Source organism: Poecile atricapillus, chromosome 1 (genome assembly GCF_030490865.1).
Source record: "Poecile atricapillus isolate bPoeAtr1 chromosome 1, bPoeAtr1.hap1, whole genome shotgun sequence".
NCBI classification, from domain to species: Eukaryota; Metazoa; Chordata; class Aves; order Passeriformes; family Paridae; genus Poecile; species Poecile atricapillus.
In genome coordinates, this window is record NC_081249.1 from 151,310,481 (window position 1) to 151,325,421 (window position 14,941).

The following is a 14,941-nucleotide window of genomic DNA, read 5'->3' on the forward strand; positions in this document are numbered from 1 at the left end:
TTTTGGTTTGTTCCAATGAAAAATTTCAGAGTCGCAGTCGGGGTCAAGATCTTCGAGACTGCGCTTCCTAATAGCCGAGTTATTTTTTAGTTCCCAATTTTCAATTTGTGATGTGTTGGGGGCAAACAAAGACAACCGGCCTAAGGTGCATGGCCCTCTGAGAAGGCGAGAGGGGATGCCAGCCCACGCTCGGTCCCCACAAACTAAAAACATGCCCTTAGGCAACTTAAGAGGGTAGGAACTGGGGGTCGAAGGCATCTTCACATGGGCGATGTTTTTGCACCAGGAGGCTGCTTGAAATTGTCTGTTGTCTTGTATTACTTGAGAATAAAGAGTAGGATTGGAGGGGTAGTAACGAAAATGGATACAATAGGGTGTGGGGGAGGAGTTTAATAAATCAAATTCCTGGGGCTCAGCGGCTGCCCGCTCCAAGAAGGCTAGCCAGTCCCTCCACAGGAGGAGGGGGTTCTGGACAGGCCTCTTTATCTTATAGGTGGGCACGGAGCGGACTACTCGCTGAGCCGGCCTCCCTTTATTAGCTTCATTAAATAACTCTAATAGGGAATCTGGGTACTCATCAGGCTTTAACGGGATCCCCACCAGGCAAGTGGTCATCGGATTTCCTGCTGCTCCTGTGGATAAGCATAGCTCATCCCGTTGGAGGGACTTTGCTAACATGACCCAAACATTCTGCTTTGGTTGGGGCACGATCCACATGTTGATTTGGGTCACCAGCATCATCAGGAGTACGATGGTTGGTGCACTGTTTGGGGTGGTCATCCTTTTGATGGCTCTTTCTGAAAGCAAAGAAAACAAATACTTTATTTAATATAAAGGGATACCAAAAATTCAATAGAGGGAAAGGGGGGCTCGAGGTTTTCCTCCTCCTCGTCACTCCCACTGGTTACAGAAGTGGCCTGTACAGACGCGATGACATCCTCCCGCTCATCTGGTGGCCTGGTGGGATGTTTCGGGACATAAGGTTTCACCCACTTTTGCGGGATCCACCTTAGTCCCTGGGGCGAGGAAACGCATGCGTATCCTCGCCCCCAGGTCACCAGATCGAACGGGCCCAGGACTTTTTGGGTCTCTGGGTCCCAAACCAGCACTGGAGGGCGATGTTGTAGCCGGTAGTTGCTGGTGGAGGCAAAGTGCTGCGTCACTGGAGGGTTGGGATTGCCATCACTGCAGTTTAGAAAATTGATGGTGAACAGCGCTTTTGATAGTCTGTCTTGAGGAGCGCAACCCTTCATGGAATCCCTCTGATGTTTGAGGACGCGCTTGAGCGATTGGTGAACTCGCTCCACGATCGCTTGGCCGGTGGGGGAGTGTGGGATGCCTCTCTTATGTGTCACTCCCCAACTCTGCAGGAATTCCTCCAGTTTCTTGGAAGTATATGCTGGGCCGTTATCCGTTTTTATCTCCTTGGGGACCCCCAGCACAGAGAAAGCCTTCATGAGGTGTTTACAGACATGCTCGGCTTTCTCCCCTGCGTGGGCAGAAGCAAAGACTGCTCCCGAGAAAGTGTCTACCGAAACATGTACAAACTTTAACCTGCCGAATTCAGGGATGTGAGTCACGTCCATTTGCCACACCTCACAGCTCCCTAGGCCTCGAGGGTTCACTCCTGACCCCAGAGAGGGCATAGCAGTGGTCTGGCAATGTGGGCATGTGGCCACAATGGCTCTGGCCTGATCTCGCCGCAGGTGGAATTGGCGGACCAGACCAGGCACATTTTGATGGAACATCTGATGACTCAGCTTAGCTTGTTGGAAAAGATCGGGGAGCTGAGCCATGGAAGCAGGGGCAGCGAGGGAATCAGCCATCTGATTTCCCTCGGCTACCGGGCCAGGGAGATCTGTATGCGACCTCACATGCATTACAAAAAATGGTTGCTTTCTGTGGGAAACAGCATATATTAGTTTAGAAAGCAACTCGAATAACTTCGGATTTGACACCTCTTTCAGAGCAGCATGTTCTGCTCTGGCAACTACTCCTGCAACATAGGCCGAATCGGTGACCAAATTGAAAGGTTCAGAAAATCTCTCAAAGGCCCTGACGACTGCATCCAGCTCAGCAACCTGTGGAGATCCCTCCACATATTCAATGTCTGCTTCCCACTGCTGAGTTTCGGGATCTCGCCAAGTCACTACGGACTTGTGAGATGCCCCAGATGCGTCTGTGAACACGGTCAGTGCTTTGAGAGGCTTTCTGCTTCGCATTTCTTTTGGAATTGGTTCAAATTTGGAATTGAAGAATTTGTGGGCAGGGGCATGGACCGAAACTTGGCCCTCAAAACTGTCTAGAGCAATCTGGAGTGTCTCATTTTCCCAAAGTAGCTGATCAAACATTTCCTTTATCTGGAGACGCTTTGTCCCTAGACAAGCTGACTGGTACTCGAACGCATGCAAAGTCACACCCAGACATCTCCCGAAGCCGGGCTCGGGCTCTCCCGATGAGCTGAGCCATCAGCTCCTGTGGCCTGGTGATACTTTTGGACCTTTGATGGCTCAAGAAAACCCACTCTATAATCAAGAGGGGATCCTTGGAGCCCTGGTCCCACTGAAAAATCAGCCCACTGAGGTGTGGCATTCTCCCGAGTATGATGAATTCGAAAGGCAGGGTCGGTTCGTACCGATGCGCCTGTCTTTCGACAAGCGCATCCTCCACTTTCTCTAGGGCTTTCCTCGCCTCTGGAGTCAGGGTCCTGGGAGAACTTAGCTCCTTCTCCCCCTTCAAAAGTGTGAAGAGGGGGGCTAGGTCTTCAGTAGAGAGGCCCAGCCAAGGCCTGACCCAGTTTAATGTCCCACACAGCGAGTGAAGGTCTGCCAAGGTTTTCGGATTGCTGTTTATTGCCAATTTTTGAGGCACAACGGTCCTCTCAGCAATCCGCAGACCCAGATACTTCCAGGGTGGCATCCGTTGAACTTTGTCCTCCTGGAGTTGAAAGCCTGTAGATGTTAAAGCCTTAACCACTCGGTCAAGTGATCGGGTAAGTAGATCGTCATGGGGGGCGCACACTAGGACATCATCCATATAGTGATGGATGATGACCTCCCCCATCTCTTTGCGCACGGGAGACAGCAATGAGGAGACATACCACTGGCAGATGGTGGGTGAATTTTTCATGCCCTGAGGCAACACCCGCCAGTGGAACCTCCTCATTGGGGCTTCTCGGTTGAGGGTGGGCACCGAGAAAGCAAACCGTGGGGCATCATCAGGATGTAGGGGATTTTGGAAGAAACAGTCCTTGATGTCAACTATGGCCAGATTCCAATTTCGGGGGAGCATAGTTGGGGTAGGCATCCTTGGTTGAAGGGGCCCCATGTCTACAATGATTTTGTTGATGGCACGAAGGTCGTGGAGAAGTCACCACTTGTCCTTCCCCGGCTTTCGGATAACAAACACTGGGGAATTCCAAGGGCTGGTAGTCTCTACAATGTTACTTTTTAACAACTGCTCCTCCACGAGCTCGTTGAGCGCCCTTAATTTGTCTCTTCGAAGCGGCCACTGATCAATCCAGATTGCTTCATCAGTGGTCCAATCGAGCTTCTGGAAGGGGCACTCCACAGTGGCCGCCATTAAAAATCCCGAGGGGTTTTCGGGATCTCGATTTTTACCCCCCATTGTGACATAAGGTCCCTCCCCCACAAGGGAACCTGAAAATCCGCAACAAATGGGCGTAAGTTCGCCAATTGCTCATCTGGTCCCGTAATTTGTACTACGCTCTTTGATACCTGTGCCAATTGTGTGCCCCCTATACCCTGAACTTTCCCCGCCACGGGTTGCAACGCCCAATGTGACGGCCATCTCCTTTGGGGGATGATCGTCACATCTGCCCCCGTATCAAGCAGACCCCTCAAGTTAACAGATTCGGCACCCTGCTTGATGCTGCAGTCGATGATGGGTTTGTCTTCACCCACCACTTCTGCCCAGTAGACGCCTGGTGCGTGGTCGTCCACCAGGACCCCCTCCGGGACAGGAACATATTGGGCTATGATTTGCCCCTTCGGGAGAAAATATGGTGGGTGAATGCAGCGCGCTAAGAGGATGAGGTCTTCCGGACCACCTGGGAAGGTGATCGGGGAGATCTCAATCTCTGGGGGTGTGTGTTTGGTGTCCCCGATGGCGATGTACTTACAGTCACGTCCAGTGTTCATCCTCTTCCCCTCCAGTGGATCCACAGCAACCACTGTCCAGTGCTGGGTCCGAAAGAGGACGTCCCTAGTATTTGTTAAACGTCGCGTCCGGTTTATTGGCCAAGTCTGTTTGATGTTCCCCCCCCCCCCCTTGCGATACCTGCCCCATTTGTTGCTTCGCACGGGGCAGGTTCACGCCGCGCTCTTAATTTTTTTTATTGAAAACTCCCTCTCCCCCTTTTCCTCCCATGTTGCCCCTTGCAGGTTCAGGGCAGGGATATGCAGCGGGACAATCTCGGGCCATGTGCCCCAGCCGCCCGCAACGGTAGCACTGCAGAGGCCTTCTAGCTGGTGGTGGTAGTTGGCCTGGTGGGTGCTGGGTCACTGCAGCCATGGGTGGTCTCTTGGCAGCTTGTGGTGGTGGTGGCACCCTGGACGCCCCCATTAATGGAACCTTCTTTTCGCAGGCATCAATAAGGTCATCCAAGGTTGGCGGCGGATATAGAGGCAGGCTGAAAATAACCTGCTTGCAAACATCGTTACAGTTAGCCTTAGCCATTTCTAGGATAAGCTGTTCCTGTAGCTCCGGCCTGTCAACCTGCCTCTATATTTGTTCCTGCAGTCGGTTAACAAAGACGTTAAAGGGTTCATTGGGGGACTGCTTGATATTGGAAAAGTTTGTGAGAGGTTCACCCCCCGGCAAGACGTTAAAAGCTTTCTCAGCGGCCTCTGTTATTTTGATTAAGATAGACCGGGATAAGACCCTGGCCTGTTCTTCTGGCTTTCCCCATTTCCCTTCACCGCACAGGTGATCTATTGTGAGGGGGATTTCATCCGCGTCAACCGCAGAATCCTCGCTGCGCAGCAGCTCAGGAAGGATGGCCTCCAACAACTTCTTCCACCTCTGTTTCCACAGCCTATAGTCAGCTGGGGAAAGGAGGCAGGCAAACAACTCTTTCAAATCGTGGGGGACCATCTCATTCGCGGAGAAAGTGGCTTTTAATAAGCCCTTAAAATATTCACTTCTCCTGCCGAACTCCTTCTGAGCCTTGCACAGCTCCCTCTTTGTCTGGAAAGAGAAGGGTTCCCATTCTCAGTACCTCCCCCCCTTTCCTCTAAAACTGACCGGTGCGGCAAAGGGAATCACAATCTGTTCCGGGTTCTGGTCCTCAGGCTTGTTACTTCCGGTTCCCGAAGTGTGGGAATCGGATGGAGAGGCGTGGGAACTGGGAGGAGGGGCGTGGGAACCAGAAGGGGAGGCGTGGGAGCCAGAAGCCGGAAGAGGCGGGGCTGGAGGACTGACTGAGGGGGAGGGTTGGAGGGAGGAGCAGCGGCCGGAAGGGGTGGGGTTTTGGGGTGCAACACTTTCGGGACACACCCCCGAGGAGGAGGAATCACCTGAGGGAAAATGGGAGGGGTCAGGGCAGGAAGGGAAGGAGGGGCTAGGGAGAAAGGGGTTGGACTTTGAGGGGATGAAGGGATTGTGGGAAGAAGGAGCACAAGGGAGGGGTCCGACCATGCGGTCCCCGCCATTTTGTGTCCCTCGGGGGCCATTTTGGGAATCAGGCGAGGTATGGGGAGATTTAGGGGAAGATTTAGGGGAACACCGGGAATCAGGGGATATAGGGGAACCAGGGTTCTGGGAGAGAAACTGAGGGTCAATAGCTTTATCAAACTGGGGATTTGGAACTTGGAAAGGGGAAAACTGGGAGTTATTAACTGGGGAAGTAGGGGAATGGGTAAGGGCTCCGGCAGCTTGGCCAGGGCTACCAGTGCAAGGGTTCTGAGGGAGGCTTGGGGAGCCAGGGAGACTGCTGCCGACTTCGGAGCCCTGCGTTTTACGGGTTGCTCCGCAGGCCTCCCCCAACTTAGGGACAAGGGACGAGGAGCAGGGGTTTGGAGAAACCGGGGAAACTGGAGAAACTGGGGAAGGCTGCGTCGGCTGTTTCTGCATTTCCCGTTTTTCAACTAAGGCTGTCCGAATTAGAACAAAAAGCGGGACTAATTTTGCGGCTGTTTTGTCCCCCTGAACCACTAAAGCCGTTAATTTAGACCCGACAGAGTTCCAAAATGACAGTGAAATAACATTTTCGGAGGACACATGGGGAAAATGCAGGAACAGTCAACGTACCAGCCTCTTAACCAACCCACGTGAGTATCTATGCCTCCCACCCTCAAGGATACCCGCAACTTGGAGATAAATCCCCCTCTGCGGAGCCGACAAACGTGCGCCCATCTTCTATCCCCCGGCTCCGCAGTTCCACCGCCTCCCGACAGCAAACGTGAACTCAACAAACAAAAGAATAAGGGTCAAGACTCAGTGCACACAACACTCACAGCACGGGGCCACACACACACCCCCTTTTCCCCCACTGGGGAATACTCACCGGGTCCTGACTCGGGCTGTGGGAGACGTCCGAGCACCTCAGAAGTGGTCTCCTGCGCACGGGGAGATTATCGCCTCTTCCCCTGGGAGCGCTGCCGGACAAAAACCGGCCTGCTGCAACCAGGGAAGCTGCCGCCCAAAGAGTCTTTATAAATCCACACGGACTCCTCCGGGGGTCTCCACGGACTGTAGAGGCCCCACATTGGGCGCCAAACTGACGCTGCCCCTGCCGCGGCCCTGCTGGCCCTGGCTAGCTCCTGCTCCCTAGCCGCTGGCAGCGCCGGGAGTGGGGAACGGTCTGGGAGCTGTTTGTCCCAGACCGAACCTTCAGAGCCTGTAGGCCACCAAGCTCTGCGGTCTCAGGTGCGTCGTGGGTGTCCGATAAAGGCAAGGAGGAGGCTCAGAGTCCCAGGTTCTCTCCAGAAACCAGGCTTTATTCCAGGAACGGGAACAGTGGATGAGGGAAGGACAGACTGAGCGAGGAGCACCTCTGTGCGCCCCAATTTAAGGTGGGGAGGGTACAAACACAGGAACCAATCAGGGCATCTCAGGGGAGGAGTTGGGGGGAGGGTTCACAATGCTGGGGACCAATGGGAATAACATGTGGGAGGGGCGGCAGCCGCAACACCAATGGGGCTTCGAATGAGGGATGAGTGACAGGGAACATGCTGGAACAGAAGGTTGGGTTCACATTGATTGATAGGATTCAGGGGCAGGAACAGGGTGATGAACAAGGAAGGTTCAGGAAAAAGGGGAGGGGTTTACAATGATAGGCAACTAGGGACAAACCATGTTGGGATAATGGGGGAGTAACCGGGGTAGACCAAGTTTAAACTTAATGAAAGTGAACAAACTTAATGAAAAGTGAACAAACAGGCGGCAACATCACATTTTGAGGTTTTTTCAGCATCTTAGCTAGAAACTTTACAGTTTATTGGAAGAGTACAAAATCTAGAACTTCAGTGAAGAGCAAATAGCATGGGTATGTAAGTAGGGTCAGTCATTTAGGTTTCTGATTGAAAATGCTTGAAGAACCTTCTCTTGATCTTCTATGAATTTTAGTGAGTTTTGTTTGGAACCAGAAGCCTTCCTAAGAACAGCTGTTTTTAATACTATGGCCTAAATATAAGTGTTTGAAACTTATTAATTACTTCACAGTAAAAGGAAATGCAGTGAACCTAAGCCAAATTACAGATTCTGTTCCTCACACTGACACCAAAAAATAATTCTTCCAAAAAATTGGAAGAGCATTCTTTTAACAAGGAGTGTTAAAGGTACTTTATTTTCTTTAGCTCTATTGAAGAATGTAGTGGGAGATGTGCATGTTTGGGAGGAAAGATGGTGTTCTTTCAATCTGATATCCACTTTAAATGCCCATAAGGATGTAATTTTCTTGAAACATAGAAAAGGTAATTTTCCCCTATCTTTCCAAATATGATAATTGCAGCTTTTTCTTTAGAAATAGATTCAAAAGAAAATAATTAAATAGTCTTTCACTACCATAACTACTGCTTCTTTAGAAACAATCAATAGTGCTTCTTTAAAAAAAAACAAACAACATTTTTCTGTTTTTGTTATGGCACAATTTCCAGTGAAGGTGTTTTTAAATACCTTAATGCTGCTATCTATAACTTACATCTCTGTTCATTTTACTTGTTCACTAGTATATGTTCTTGATTTTTTTTTTTTTAATAAGTCAAATGACAGTTCAGTCTACAATGCACAGAACAACAGGTTTTCTAACCTATTGTTAGACATAGGTTCTAATATTGTTCTGCAATATGAAGTTATAAGTCTATGGAACAAACTACAAACATCTCATGTATGTGTTATGTACACATTGGATACATGCTGGAGGAATGTTCTCGGGAAGTAGTTCTTGTGTGCTCGCTTTGTTCTTAGATGTTTCTGTGGTATCTGTATGAGACAGCTGCTCCTGATTTTTGTCTTGAGGTTGGTTTCTAGTCTGTCTATTATATAAACAAAGTTTCCTTCTGAGAAGAAAGTAAAGAGGAAAAAAATTATGGGAAAAAACAAACAATGGTGAATGACAATTTGGGGGGAAAACTAAGAGGACCTGCAACCTATTGGGGGCAAATAAGGACAGGGAGACAGAGCAAAACACCTGGCAGAGGACTTCAGTAATGACCATCCTTCCTTGTAGATAGTCTTGGGCAGAGCTGGTGTAGGATAGTAACTAATGGACCTTTGTTCCATTGTTTTCTTGTTTTGTTTTACCTGGTAGTATGTGATATTATGTGTCTTCTATTTAAGAAGATGATTGCATAATGTGATTTACAGGTAAGTTCAGAGTTAAAATACCATTCATTATTCTCCACAGAGCTTAAAACGACTATGTTTTGAGAATAGATAATTAGAGTATGATATTAATGAGGAGTCAATTCATGCAGAAAGTGCAAATTTTCATTTGGTTTTTATGGCCTTACGTGCAGCTGTCGTTTTACTTTATCACCCCATTTTTTCATAGACAAAATCTCTGGTCCATGTTGCTTTCTGTAGCAAAATTAATGAAAAGATCTCTAGCACTCATATGTATTTTCCAATCTATTGATTGTAGATGCTAATGTTGGCAGCTATGCTAAAACTAGAGTCTCGTTTGCCACCAATTGGGGTGCTTGTTGGAATTGTCTCATGCTTTTAATCCCACTTCATTCAGTTTGGTGCATGTACTTCTAGAAGTGTTTTTCAGTTGTTTACTCTATGTCATGTTTTTGTTTTTTTGGTTTTTTTTTTTTTTCTTTTTGTTTTTTGGGTTTTTTTTGTGTATGTGGAATTCACCTCTTCTTATTTGACATTTTTTCATTGAAAGAAAAACTTGATCTTGCTTCCACTTAACTTGGTCTAATAAACACCTCCACAGGACACCGTTGTTACCTCATAAAAAGGGAGAACCCTCAATTTATGTTCTAATTTATACCCATAGGTTTTAATGTACTTTCTGAAAGTGCTTGTATTGTGAAACAAACCACGATAGCTTCAGTATGTATTAAACAAACAAAAAAGGAACAGTTGCTCTATGCATCACTGTTAAACATTAACTGTTTTGCCATTTCATGAGATGGTAAGTCACCCTAAGTATTTTTTCTCTAAACGTGTACATGTGATTGTTTGATACCACAACAATATGAAAAATGTGACATCAGTAGACGTAATAGAATGATTATACATAGCAGAATACCAATTAAAAAGGGCAGGCATTGTTTTCCTTCTGTGTCTACAGATTTTTTGCTCATAATTACAGAAGTCATTGAAGCAAATTAGTCTAGTTTTCTGTACTATTATTATACCTAATATATGTTTCTATAAAATACTTATTTGCTTCTTGAAGTACTTAAAAAAAAAAAAAAGTGCACTGCTACAGTATATTGAGAATGTTGCTTTATACTCATGGGGCCTGATCTATGAACCATAGGAAGTCTACCAATTTTAATGGACTTGGGCCACTTCTATGGTTCTTAGCTGTGTGTTTATGTATTTTCCGTAACAAGATGTAAAAGATTGTTGAAAATGATGAGTTATTTAAAAATCAATTTCTGTAACTGAGATGGCAACGTGCCCAAAGTGTTCTTACCCTACTACTTAACTTTCCTGTAGTTTCACATGGTGAGATTTCTGGAGCTTGGATTTGCCCTTTTAAGCTCTCTGTAGTCAGATACAGTTTCCCCTCTTTGTCTATATTTGTTAAAACTGCATTAACTACTGGATACTGCTTTTTCCCCAAGGGATTTCAACTTCATTCACTATATGGAAAAAAATAGTGTAGTCATGTGATTAATTAGATTTTTTTTCTGAAAGACTCATGTCTTATTTGTTGCAGAATTTGGAATACATACCATTTGAATGAAGCAGGAAGTGTAGAAAGAAAACTTGAGTGTAAAGGTAATTGGACTGCTACTCAATGAATATGGATTCTGTCCTTGCCTCTGTGGACTATGGACTTTTCATGTAAGCTTAGAAGTCATTTGATGGAATTTTCTTTACTTTTCATGTGTTTTTGTTTTTTTGTTTTTTTTTTAAACACGGTATGCATGTTATTCTGTGCCAGCCATCTAATTTAATTTTGTTGGTACCATGAGGTGTTGGCTAAACAGATCATCCCAATTGGCTCTGGCCAGTTCCAGAGTAATGCCTTGGGCTCATGTCGTACTGCTACTGCTGAGTGTGTGCATACATGATCAGACAGATCAGCTGATCCAGCTGAAAACTTAACATGCAAAAAAAAAAAACCAACAACCTAAAACTAGTATTTTGTATCTAAGTCAACTGTGAATTAAACTCACTGAACAGCCTTAAAAATGTAAGTGCCAACACATGGGATGAAATAGGGATGCAAAGATATCTCTCTCTGTTGATGATAGCAGAGTCTTGAGGGATTAACCTCACAAATTAGACCTCTAAATTAGGTGCCAGTCATTAGCAATATGATTGTCCTGCATATGTTCTGCTAAGGGTTTACATTTGAGAGCGTCATTGCACTAAATGCTAAGCACTACCAATGGAGCTGAATTTAATGAAAATTGAACCTTTAACATACAGAGTACTGGGCACAGCACTCTGAAAAATCAGGTCCTTGATATATTCTACTGGAGAGTCCGAATCAGTGAACAGCTTTGGGCTAAATCTTTCAATTTTGATTTCTCTCATTCACATATATACAAATTATATATACACGGATGTACAGAAGTATACAAAAGTATACATGACAGAGGAGAATATGTTTTGAAAATACATCTATTACTGTATATTTTCTTGCTTATGCTTATTCAGTAAGATACTATGATAATGCTTAATATGTCTGACATGGACCATTTGCAGTAAAGAATAAAGGAGGCCAAATTTTGAATTTAAAAGTTAAAAATAAGTACAGAAGAGGTACACTATTTTCTGTGTAAGGCAAAGGGGGAGAAAATTAAACATTAGGAATTGTTTTGTAGTACATGTAAAGAGTAGGACTGAAATTAGGCTGTACATCAAAATGTGTGGTATAATATACAAGTTTCACAGTTTTTGACATAGTAACAGTAATGTTATGATGTATAAATAAATCAAAATTAACACAATTATTAATACAACTAAGTGAAATAAGTATACTTACTAATAGATTGCATTATGTTTTTTTGATAATTAGAAAAATTTTATAATTTTGTAGTGTATTTCTGAAGCATTGTTATGAGACAGCAATTCTCTGCTGAATTGCCTCAGTTACTTTTATTAACTTGACAGAAGCATAGTACCTGAGAGTAACTAGGTGACTTGTCTATATCTTTTCTTACAGCCAGAAGAGTTTCAAATCTAAAAGTACAAGGCTAGAACTAGCTCCAGTATTATGCTTTATTGCTTTCTATCAAAATCTGTGAAAGAGGAACAAATTCTGCCTAAGAATGAATTGTGAAAGAGAGAACAGATTCCCATAAACTCTCTGATTTATCCAGTGCCTAACAACTGGCAATATAAACTTAAATTTTTAGAATTGTTTGCTGTTGTGTTCATTTGGGTCTTTTTTCTGTCTCCCTCCTTTCACACCTACACAAAGAAAATAAAACAGGAAAGGTATAGCTTGCAGTGAGTGACCAATGCTGTTTTGATTTCAGTAGGAGCTATATATGATTAGCCAACCTGAAAATTAGGACCTTATTATGCATTGTCTGGAACTTTTAGGCATATAACAATTTTTAGGGAACTTTGGGTTATTTTTGATCAGATAAGCTTTGAGGATGGACACAGAAGTAGATTAAGGGTGATTTTTTTCTTTCCCCCAGTACTGAAATTTCTATTGTCACCTTATACTTACAGAATTCTATTAAATAGCTGAGGTTCCTTTCACTGTTTTTCTTCTAAAATGTGTAATGCTTTACTTTGCATTATTCAAAATTCTTGCCTCTCATTACATATCAAATATTTTCACTGTTATAGAATTGGAATGTTCTTTGAATGCATTATCACAGAATCAGGAAAATGTTGAATGCAGCTAACTTTGATGTCGTGTAGTCAAACTGATCAGGTATGTGATAGTATGAAATTTAACTGTAGTGTATCATACCCAAATATTTCTAATTTGTTATTGTAGATTTCCCTAATGAGGTTTTTATAGTCTTCATTGGTACTATGTTCCAGTATTTTATTCCACTTGGACTTGGAAAGCTTCTTTCTAGTATCTAATTCCAAGCCTATGGATTGCAAATGAAAGCACTTTTCTCTGTGTACTTTGAGGAAATGGGAAAATGATAAATCACGGGCTTTTTTACTTGTTTCAGGATTATTGTAATGCTGATCCACTTCTCCCGTCTTTCTTTGGAAGTGTATGCAAGCCCAGTTCTTTCAGTCCTTTCCTGTAAGTCATTTTTCTGAAAGGGTTGTCATTTTTTTACTCTCTCTACTTTGCAACATCTTTCTTAAAATCCAGTGCAAACACTGCTTCAGCTGAGGCATTTCATTTTGCTGAGTAGAATAAAAATTCTCATATTTTCTAGGCAAGGTTCCTATGTGCTGCTTCTCAAATTAACTACTAAAAAAAAATCACACTGTGAGTTTTTTATTCTGCCTTTGCTCACTCTTCAGTCTATTATGCTAACTTATAGAAGTAGCACTGTAAAGGGAAGCAAACTATATGTAGCACAATGAATATACTGGTCTGTCTCTCATAGTAGGGGATTCAGTGTGCAAAATACAAGAAAATAAGATTCCAAAATACTAGTGGGTGAACACTGTAATATAGATATTAGATATTTTTTTCATGGAACGTTGTAATAGCATTACAGTTTCTTGAGTGTTCCATTTCTTCTGTTACCCATTTATTCTTTCTAACACATGTAAAACATATTTGACGTTTATAATAATGGAATTATTAGGCATGTTACTGACATCAAGGTTTAAGGGACTGGGTGACACAGGGAATTTATGTTCCACTTTAATCCATTTATCAGCCTCCTCTGGGAACAGATTTTAAATCTAACTCAAGCCATACCAATTTGGGGGGAAAAAACCTGCTTATTCCAACAGCCTGGAAAACATGTAAATGCATGAAATTGTTGTCTAGGTTCCCCCTCACCTCTCTTTTTTTAAGAAGGAAAATATTAATGGTTTATATGACGACTTTCTCTTTGAAATCACATGGCTACTTGTTCAGATCTGTTGTTTTTCAGTTCAAGAATTAAGAGAGATGATACAGCTACATGATACAGATGTATGAGACATTAAATAATTGAAATATAAAAGTATGTGATTCCATAGAGTAGTAAGTAGGTAGCCATTAATTACTTCATTGCATATCAAAGCAATTTTTAATTAGAAAAAGATTTTTCTGGATTACTGGTGCTTTTTGTTTTGGGCTTTTTTTTTTTTTCTTTTTCCTTGGTTGTTGTTTTAATTTTGTCAGGGAGGAAAGCTTTTGAGTGTATTTCTATTATACGGATGTGTACAGTAGCGCTAAAGCCAGTTGCTTCAAGGGTATGTGAAGAGGCAATATAGGGTGCCTAAATTTAGGCAGACCTGAACGAGGTCACCTGTTCCCCTGTAATAAAACTAGTTTGCTCTTTCTGATCTACAAACTTAATGAAGCTTCCACTTGGTTGGTAATGAGTTGTATGAAACCAGGCTCTGAATTACTCTAGTGTGAATCCAGAATCATTTAATGCTGATGTAAGCAGGATCAGAATCGGGCACGTTATATGACTTGTGCTGATGTAGTCAATTATCTTTATAATGTAAGGAATGGTTAAGAGAAGAATTATTGCCAGTCCTTGATTTTTGACATTGGCATTCAGGCACATATCTGGAGAAATTCAACTTGGGAACCATGTATTGTACATGTTCAGTCAGAATAATTTGCTGCATACTGAAATGCCAATCTTAGGGTTCAAGATGAAAAATACACTCCTATTAGTCAAATATTTATGAGTAGAACCCAATGTGTTTAAACCTTGTTGACCTTTACATAGTTATGACATATATATCATTTCTTGGTTATCCTTACTGTTGCTGTGTTCTAGGAAAACTAAAACAAGAGGTTAAGTAGTCCCTAAGGGTAAGTTAAAATGTAGACTACTGCCATGTTGCATGGCTGTCTTTCAAGGTAAGTTGATGAGACTGCTCAAAGCAATAAAAGAGCTTACTAGATGGTGACATTTAAGAAAAAAATGTATTTTTGAAAACGAGTTTACGATTTTCATTTTTAGTGTTCTAGTATTGTAAACAATGTATTTGATAGTATCTGATAGTATTATGTAAAGCCTAATTCTCATGTTTCTCTTCAAGCAGTTGCATTCAAAATGAGTTTAAAAGCTAATCTAATTTGCTGACACATTTAAGTGTTTTTTCTGATTCAAGGCTGGAAGGAAAGTCACCATGATCACTTAGTCTGATTTCTTGCTTAATATATATTTTAGGTATTTCATTC

At 43.4% G+C, this 14,941-nt stretch overlaps 1 protein-coding gene across 1 annotated transcript in view; it reads left to right on the forward strand.

The window, feature by feature from the left end:
* The first annotated feature begins 13,956 nt into the window (after positions 1 to 13,956).
* LOC131585035 (outer dense fiber protein 3-like) overlaps positions 13,957 to 14,941 on the forward strand; it is a 103,159-nt gene continuing 102,174 nt past the window's right edge. Inside the window, exon 1 of the mRNA XM_058850751.1 lies at positions 13,957 to 13,992. Within this exon, the coding sequence (XP_058706734.1) occupies positions 13,957 to 13,992 (36 nt within the window). The remainder of the gene's footprint in view (positions 13,993 to 14,941) is intronic.